General features: G+C 35.6%; 1 protein-coding gene across 1 annotated transcript; it reads left to right on the forward strand.

Annotated features, from left to right (window-relative positions):
- Positions 1 to 2099: 2099 nt before the first annotated feature.
- LOC113238481 (zinc transporter ZIP9-like) lies at positions 2100 to 6690 on the forward strand (the record flags this gene model as incomplete). The annotated part of the gene is made up of 3 exons (XM_026475304.1): positions 2100 to 2255; positions 4995 to 5187; positions 6580 to 6690. Coding segments are annotated over exons 1-3 (400 nt in total), but the record flags the coding sequence as incomplete, so codon positions are not given.
- Between the last annotated feature and the right edge of the window lie 3189 nt (positions 6691 to 9879).

A 9879-nucleotide genomic window follows, 5' to 3' on the forward strand; every position in this document is an offset into this window, starting at 1 on the left:
CTGTCACAAGTGAGGCAAAAATCAAATTCATGTAGGCTAGTTTTAGTAGTAGGTTAATTTTCGGTTTTAGTGAATATTTACATAAAAATACAAGTTGAAACGCGTTACTTCCTTGTGGAATGTGATGTTAGTATCTATTTTATGTTTGTATGACGTATTTTTACACTCATTTACCGCACATGTCGTCATTTTTAGCTAAAATTCTGGAGCTGTTCGCGGTGCAAGTTGACCTTGTAGGCCCTTTTGGCGCGCTTCAATTTGCCTCACTTAGCGTGTGCGGACTAGGTTTCTATGCGTTATTATTCTAAGATAATTAATATCTCGTCTTCTTCATCATTCTAAACAATTTGAATAATGCTGGAAAAAACTAACTTCTTCTACTTCTTAAGGGGAATTAATAATTAATATCCGTAACCCAGTTTTAGAATATTGATAGGTGTTTAATGATGTTTCAACATCATCATCTTTAATTAATTTCAAATGTTTTTAAAAGATAATTTTGTGCTCTATCTTTCTTTTATCGTCAGTATGGAGTTGATCTTAATCTTCTTGATTTGGTCCACAGTAACAACATCCTTTTGTGTTTTGCTACTTGAAGATAGATGGCGCAACAAGGTTTGAAAAAACGAAGAACGCGTATTATTGTTTTGATGTAAATTCTTTTTTTTGGTCGCACTTTTTTACTGTACAGACATACACTTAAGTTAAATTAAATTTTAAGTTTTTTTAAATAATTAACATCTCAATAAATACATTAAAAATAAGTGATTAGACCACAAGGGCGCTAATATACTGTTGAGTAATTTATTTATCGATTTTTAATGACGTGACAATATGATACCATAAATTTAGCATACACGTTCAATTAACCTAATGATTCGCAAATTCTAAAACAATAAATAGCATCTGCGCCGCCGTGTTGTCAAGTTGCGAAAAGTCAGTTTTGACAATTGTAGGGTTGGGATGCTTATTATTGTTACGCATGTATCACGATGTCGGTAATAGATACCTGAAATTGTATTTTTATGGATTCATCATGTTGTTTCAAATTCATTGTTCTACTTTATACCGTATATTATATTTTATTCCATAATATTTTGATGTTTTTGTAAATATTTTAACCAATTTTTTTTAAATTATTTATTTGGTCAGTCAACAATTGTTACGCCATTTTAAGATCATAAAACATGCATGCAAAAAAAACTTAAAACTTGCGCGCAATCTATTATAGACCAACACTACATACATGATAAATTATTGCAAAGTGAAAAGAAACTAACAAAAAGAAAAGTGTAATCATTAATTTAATCATATAAATCACTTACAAAAACAAAGAGAGTTAATATCTTAAGACTAAGCGAAAGCATAAAAAAGAAGTTACGTAACAGAGCTTTAGGAAGGTTCGACGTTTCACGCTTGGTTCTTACTGTAGAGAAGTAGTGATCATTGTACAACTGGAAAAGCCTAGCAAAAAAAATGGAGGATTCGCGCCTAACACAGTCCTGCGAAAAGCTTTACAAAGAGGCTTAATGGAAAAATAAAGTGTAGAACTGAACTGCATTTAATTTGATTATTTAATAACTTCTAAAAAAATATCACGTCTAAATTGGTAGTTGTGCTGCAGTTACCAAACTTCTAAAATATAGTTGTCAATTATAATATATGTCTTCCCTAGCCGTGACCATGGGATCAGTAAAGGACCCGAAACGTTGGTTTGTTTGAGAAAACAAATACATGCGACAAATCCGAAAAAACTTGTTTCATTTACTAAAGCCGTTTGTATTCGTAAATACAAATTAACTACACGACATCGTTTTGTAATCTCTATGTCATGTATTTATCTCTCGTAGTTACATATATTGATAAAAATCGGGTCACATAAGTAACTGCCACTATATACGACCCATGAACAGCTCTTGTGTAATAGTTACAAAGTAGTGGTGAAGTGCTTCACTAGTGGTTTCGTTGTCAACATTTCGTATAAATCTTGTAACAGTTGATTTCCACATTTTGACTGATTTCACAATTAATTGCCAAAGAAAGCAATCGACATATCGTTAAAATATGTTCCTTGATTAAGTTTCTAAAGTTTTCTCCGCGAAAACGGGAGTTTTTATTCTATAATCTGTATAAAATCGTGTTCTTTTTTTTTCGAAAAAATGGATGGCACTCTTGTACTTATTTTATTAGTTTTGGTTATGTTAATAGGCTCGTATGTAGCTGGAAGTATACCGTTAAATGTAAATATGTCAGAGGTATGTATTTTCTAAATAATTTATGTGTTCATTCTGTATTTAAGTTGATTTTTCGTATAACCTACATTGCCTGTATATTGGTTAACATATGTCTTAATTTTTTAAGAAAAACGCTAGTTTTTAATTTATAATTGCTTGCATGTGAAATGAGATCTTGCAGCCAATATTCGAGCGAGTAATGCGAGCATTTCATATATTTACTGAGTTGCATAAAATCATATAAAATTAAATACAATATTCATACAATAAAATATTACCAGTGTTTCAAAGCCTAAATTCAAACATAAGGTAACACTTGAAATTGTCAAATTTACTTATTTCTACTAAACATTTGTAAGGCACTTTCCTCTGATAATAAAGAGAAAGAAATTCTAGGGAGTTTCACTTTGTAAATAAATATTTGTACCATTGACTTACAATTATATGGATGTCGGGTCCGCGCTAAAAAGTGTCCGCACTTGTAAGGCGCTAAAATCGTATACAGAGCGCCAAACTCCGCTTTAGTCTTCATTTGTTCTACTGACAGCGCGATACTGCGATGACATTACAATTTAAATTTCGAATAGGTTGACTTGGGACTTTTTTTCGTGGTTTTTGTATTAGACCCGTCGTCCATTTATTTGTAAGTCAATGATTTGTACATACATTTTTATTTAATTAATATTCTATTATTTTTATGTGAAATGACTCTACTAGTTTGTTATAATTATTAATACAAAGATCGAACACTCAGAAAAAATTCCTTCGATCCTGCCGGATTCAAACCGACGCCTTCTAGCATACCGTGTCAGACGGTATACCAAATAAGCCGCGGAACGAACTAGCGGACCTCATGAATTTTTTTTTACGCAAGTGCATTGAAAAATTCTCCTAAGTTTGAAGGAGCTGTATAAAAAACCTTTCTGTAATTTTTTTTTTCACTAAGTTGAACCTCGTGGATAAGAAATGTAGGATTAGGTTGTCTCTAAACTTATCTCATAGAGACACTCTGATGCGTAGTTTGTGAACACCCATCATGGCATGCTTCTGCAGGACAAAAGATCAAATAACATTGGCAGCATTAGGGAAATCCCTAAAACTAACATGCCGTATGTCCTCAAAGTGTGAAAATAGCTAAAGCAAACCATACCCAATAAAAAAACCAATAAAAGAATTTAAAATCATACTGCAGATTTAAGTAAAAAACATAACACATGTGTTTAAGGTGTAGCTTTGTGTAAAATGTTATGTCACGCTGTAGCTTTAAGAGATTAATAGCAATCAGTTCGTTCTGCAACTAACGGCTTTGTATGCAGATGTATTTTAATACAGTGCATGTACTCTCGGACACATAATTCGCGCTAACTTGCATTTTCAGTATTACACGCAGAAATGTTTACTTACTTATGCTTGCTCTGTTTTGGATCTTGTCCTCCGATATGAGTTAGTGCCAGCGCACCCTGTCTTGTGCGATCTCCTGCCAGTTATCTACACGCAAGGCGATCTTTGGGTTTAAATTAATCTTCAAATAAAAAAAAAGCTTTAAGATCAGTCTATGTTACACCTTCCAATGAAAGTAAAATGAGACTAATTTATAATTATTATAACAAAGATCGAAACACTAAGAAAAATTCATTCGATCTGGCTGGATTTGACCCAGCACCCAAAAGCAGCAGTAGAGATCCTTGTGAAAGAGTTTGTCCAGGGTAATACTGCCACCTTACCTGTTTCTGCCGCCAAGTAGTAATGTTAACATTACTGTGTTCCAGTTTGGAAGGGTAAGGGTGTTAGTGAAATTACAGATGCACGGGACTTGTCAACTTATGTCTCAGGGTGACGGGCGCAGTGGCAGTGCCCCTAAGATCTTTGCGATTTAAAGCTCTGAGTGGCACTGCAACTTATGGACAGGCATGTAGCTTACCATCAGACTTGTTAGTCTCGTCACTTGATATTATAAAACAAAATAAAAATAAAGAACCCTCTGTGCCAGACGCTCTTCCAATTGAGCCAAGGAACGAACCAGCAGTTCTTATGAATCTTTCTGTATGTTGTTACGGATCTTTGATTTTGGTTTTTAACGACTTTTTTACCGTAGCGCCTCCTGTGAGAAATTTATTTCTACACTCAGAGAGGTACCTTTATAACTACCATCGCTGACTGGAGATGTCATAATTGTAATATTATGGTTGCCTGAGTGTAGCTGTACGAATACAGCCAGACCGAATGAATTTTTCTTAGCATTTCGATCTTTGTTATAATAATTATTAACAAAGTAGTGAAGTAATTTAACGAAACATAATAAAATATCGTAGTTGTGAAACACCGTTACATTCTTACAAACTTAAAAAAGGCTGATTTATGTTGCTTTTTAACCGACTTAAAAAAAGGAAGAGGTTCTCTATTCGACTGTATGTTACTTCCCGCGGAAATTGACCAGGTTGTACTTCATAAAAATGCACAAATATTCACTCTATATCTTATAGTTTTTACAGGCCGTTAATCACTCTTTCATATTTTCCATATTCAGATCCTCTCGTATTTGATTTGCTTTGGAGCCTATTCGCGTACAACAGTATAAATATATTTTTTCCACCATATCGGGAAGTAATTGTCCTATTTCTGTCAGTGAGTAAGAACTTGTAGCTTTATATATATAAAATAATAAATTATCGTGATAATTATCATGATTAATTAACAATGATAATTATAACTTCGAACCCTGGTTCTTATAATAATGATACCTTATCTATTTGTCCACAGGATAAACTCCAAAAGGTAACAGTATTCGGAGCTGGTCTTCTAGTTGGTACAGCATTAGCAGTGATAATACCAGAAGGCGTCCGGTCGCTGTTCAGTGACAGACCCTTACCGACTGTGACCAAAGATTATACAGCTGAGCCACCAGGGCATGATGATGACCTGCATTCTGTTATTGGCATAACTTTAGTGCTTGGTGAGTATTTACTGCAAGTGATTATCTTACTAGGTGTCTTACCACGGCATGACTTTTTGTTATGATTTGTAATTTGTTGAAAGAAATGATGCCGCCGCACACGCCTCCTAGCAAAAAAAATTAAGTATTACTTCTACATAACCCAGTCACAAAACATGTTTTTTTCACTTGCCATCATTCATTGCCTATCAAAGTTTTATTATAATTATTAATACACGGATCGAACACTCAGAAACATTCCTTCGATCCGGCCTTATTCAAACCGATGTCTTCTAGCAAACCGTGCCAGACGCTACACCAACTAAGCCACGGAACGAGCCAGCGGATCTCACGAATTCTCCTATGTGCTTGTTGTCGTATCTTTGTATTTGGTCTTTCAGCGACTTTTTCGCCGTAACGCCATCAATGAGAAATCTATGAAAGTATTTCGTCACCCAGTTAGATGCCTTTACAGCTACCAGGCCCGGCTAGAGATGTCGCTATTCATTGGATTTAAATTTTTATTGAATTGATATTCAATTATTTGTTGTGTCATTTCACATAAAAAATAATTGAATATCAATTGAAAAAAAATTCAAAGTTTTGTTGTTAAACATTGTTTGTCGAATTAGGCTAGAGTATATAGTGCATTTTTCTCATAATATTAATCCGATGTCGTAATTAAACTTATTTATTCGTTAAGTATGTCGTAACCGGACACACTCGTCCGGTACTCATTCGGTTTTAGGGCCCACTGAAAATCAGCGTCACAGCCTTTTCTCGGTGGTGACAATAGCTGAGTGGGATCCTGTTACTTACGCCACAGCCGCGCACATGACACTTAATCTACTTGTGTTAAATATTTCATGTTTGCTTTGTTGTCGTGTATGATTTTATTTTCATTCCTTTTTTTCCAGTTATTTTAATTTTAATTTTTTGTTTTAATATAGCTTCATCTTTTTTTTATCGTCATTTTATTACTGTGTATATTTTTGTTGTGGCGTAGTAATAAGTGATTTCTATTCTAACTTCTTGTGAAAAAGCTCTACTGCTACTTAAAGTTACCAAATGTCGGGACGAACAAGTCGTGCGCCTGATGGTAAGCGACATGGCTGTCCATAACAGTTTCAGTGCCACTCAAACCTTTAAAATACAAAGATCTGAGGGGCTCTTTCTGTCTTTATCTGCCACTGCGCCCGTCACCCTGACACATAAGTAGACAAGTCTCATGTGCCTGTAATTTCACCAGTACCCTTACCCTTCATAACCGGAACGCAGTAATATTCAAATTACACAGGTAAGGTGGCAGTACTTTCCTGGACAAACTCTTTCGCAAGGACCTGTACTAAATTTGTCAGATTATAGAAGTTTTGATTTCACAAAATGTATCACAGACGTGTTATTTGTTTTCAGGTTTCGTATTTATGTTGTTAGTTGATCAATTGTCATCGAGGTACAACGATCAGAGTAATCCAATTGAAAAGAATGTCACCGCTACTGTCGGATTAGTTGTGCACGCTGCAGGTAAGAAAACACCTTTTCACCTCACTACCTTGGAAAGGCTTTCCTTCTCATTAGAAATCTGCTCTGTTAATACAATAGTGTATTACTGAAATAGTGTATTTTTTAGAATCGATGAATTTACTTACTTCTCGTGAAAGATTATTAAAATGTTTGTTATGATATAAGTTTGAAAAGCGCCAGAAAGCGTCTGTACAAATCTTTATATTCGCGTAATAGCCATGGTTTCAATGGCGGCACCATTACATTCGGGTTCATGGCTTCATTTTTGGTCGTAAAACTATTGCAGCAAATTTTTGATAATTTTGCTCCGACTGTTGTATTATATGTTTTGTATTATAACTTGGTAAAGAATCAAAAATAAGATTTTAGTAAATGGAATTTGGAACAGCTCCGACCGTTGTGGCGGTCGAGCTGGGAGTGACAGTGGTACGAAAACAAGATGAGAAGGTGAAGGAAGATGGAACAATACAAATTTAAAATTTAAATACATGTAAAATAAAAAAAAAGATAGGATACAAGCGGAGAGAGGCGATACAATGAGGTGATATGACGGCGTAAGGAGGTCACACCGTCACAAGTTAAAGTTTATTACAAACATTTTAATAATTTCCTACTTGCATTTACAAATAAAAAGGACAAAATGATTTAATATTTTTGATTAAGGACTTTTTTGTCCAGAACTAGCTCACGAAAAGTTTGTCTCATTTTGATTTAAGTAGATATTATAATTTTAATTGTTTCTTACAATATTTTAACGACGGTTTTATTGACGTGTAGAGAATAAAATTTTACGTTCAGCAATAGTATAATCCTGAATTTCACATATTTTGAGTTATAACACTATTGTAATGGCAGTGTGATATAATAACATGAATAAATTGTAAACACTCCACATTTACTCAGAGAACCTCGTGTAAAGTTCCCATCTTATAATCATAATATCATTGCCACGCACTGAGGAAACCCTGTGTCGCGGGTGTCATGGACACACGCATACACAAACACAAATTACACCCAAACTCACGAGATAAATAAATGTAGGCCATACAAATATTTCTCCCGGCACGGGGATCAAAACCGGGACCTCTTGCGTGGCAGTACCGAATCCTAAGAACCGAAGGAATTCGCTGTGCCACCTCTGCCTGAGCATTTAGCGGCAGTAGAGCTTCTTGTGAGAGAGTTCGTCCAGGGAAGCACTGCCACCTTACCTATTTCTGCCGCCAAGCAGTAATGTCAGCATTACTGCGTTACGGTTTAGAAGGGTAAGGGTGCTGGTGAAATTACAGGCACATGGGACTTGTCAACTTATGTCTCAGGGTGACGGGCGCAGTGGCAATGCCCCTCGGATCTTTGCGATTTTGAGCTCTGAGTGGCAGTACAACTGTTATGGACAGGCGTGTAGCTTACCATCAGGCGCACGAATTGTTCGTCCCGTCACTAGATATTTAAACAAAAATATTCCAAATTAGTTATACGGGAAATCGTACTTGGGACCTTTTCGACCAGTGCCCACAGTGCCAATCGTAAGACCGTTTAAAATATTGATGACTATTTAATACCATATTGAGCTAACTGATAAAACTTTAGTTAGTTACTAGGTTTAAAAATATTGCTATATAAACAATTAGATATAATTTTGTTATTGCAACAAAATGTACGCGAAGTCAGCACCTATATTCAATAATCATCAACTGGCTGTACTGCCCAGTCATCTTTACAAAGGCATAAAATCATTTAAGGGGCAATGTATACGCTTCTATATCAATTCAAACCTTTGGCGGGCGGGGCACATAGCTTGTGGAATTGACGGCCCTTGGGGCAGAAAGGTTCTTGAATGGAGATCACGAACCGTTCAGTGGGACGGCCCCCTCCTAGATGGACGGATGACCTGGTAATTGCTACGGGTAACCGATGCATACACGTCGCGTCCGATCGGCAGGTCTGAAAATCTTTGGGGGAGGCCTATGTTCATGCGTGGACGTCTTCCGGCTGATATGATGATGGATGATGATGATCCATATAGTGCTAGTAACAAAATACTGTAGTGTAGGCTCTACTCTATGAGTAGAAATACTGGCTGAATGAATATAGGTTTGTGTTTAGAATTGTATTTAAAAAAATCAGTAAAGATGAAATAAATATTTATTCATGGAAATATCCCAGTTTTATGTTTAAAATTACCTCTACGCAAGCCCAAGTCTACGTTCCCTGTTATAATTCTTACAAACTATGTTAATATAAATCCTCTAAATATTGACATCTACCCGTACCCATTGATATAATATGGGCCCATAGTTCCTATCGGCCACTGTACGAACAAGGCCGTTGGCGCTGCCCCACACTCTGCGCATTAGGGACGCTACCCACTTCCGTATGGCGCTAAAGCCGTCCACTCGCGCCTCGGTAAATATTCCTGAAGTGCTACAGTAACACGGCAACCTGAACAGCATTCTGAGAGCGCCATTTTACTGGACCCACAAGCTGCACGTGTAAAAATTGGCAAAATGCCATAAAAAGCGTGAGCTTTACGTTTCTAGTACAACGTGGAAACCTGCGGGCCAGCATGTTGCACCTTACTGCCAACGCCCTGCGCTCCCTGCCAATGTCCATGTCTTCAGACAGACTCTCCGTCACCCAGTGTAATAAGATTCCGAATGATATTCAAAATTTGCCATTTACGAGAAACTTTATACTGAAGATTATTATGCAGCTTCTGTATACTTGGACGATATAAATTCATGGTAATGATCTGTTTAGTTCTTGCATGTTATTTCTATAATGATTAATACAAAGTTCGGACGAAGCCATGTCTTTGTATTTGGTTTTTCAACGATTTTTTAACCGTAACGCCATCTATGAGAAATCTAAGTATTTCGTCAACCAGTTAGATACCTTTAGAGCTACCAGCCCCGGCTAGAGATGTCGCTATTCATTGCATTTTACATTTTTATTAAATTGATATTCAATTATTTTTTATGTAAAATTGCTCAATTTTACTTTTTATTTAGCAATTTTACTTTTGTAATAATTTATTACAAACTAGTGGAGTAAATTCACATAAAAAATAATTGAATATCAATTCAATAAAAAAATAAAATGTTATTTCTATTTAAATGATAATTGAAATAACTTTCATGGAATGTAGATAAAAAGAAATAAATATTGTAAAAGATAAATGTGTACAAATGT

The sequence above is a fragment of the Hyposmocoma kahamanoa genome, unplaced genomic scaffold, assembly GCF_003589595.1.
Source record: "Hyposmocoma kahamanoa isolate Upper Pololo Valley unplaced genomic scaffold, ASM358959v1 96115, whole genome shotgun sequence".
In the NCBI taxonomy this organism is placed as follows: Eukaryota; Metazoa; Arthropoda; class Insecta; order Lepidoptera; family Cosmopterigidae; genus Hyposmocoma; species Hyposmocoma kahamanoa.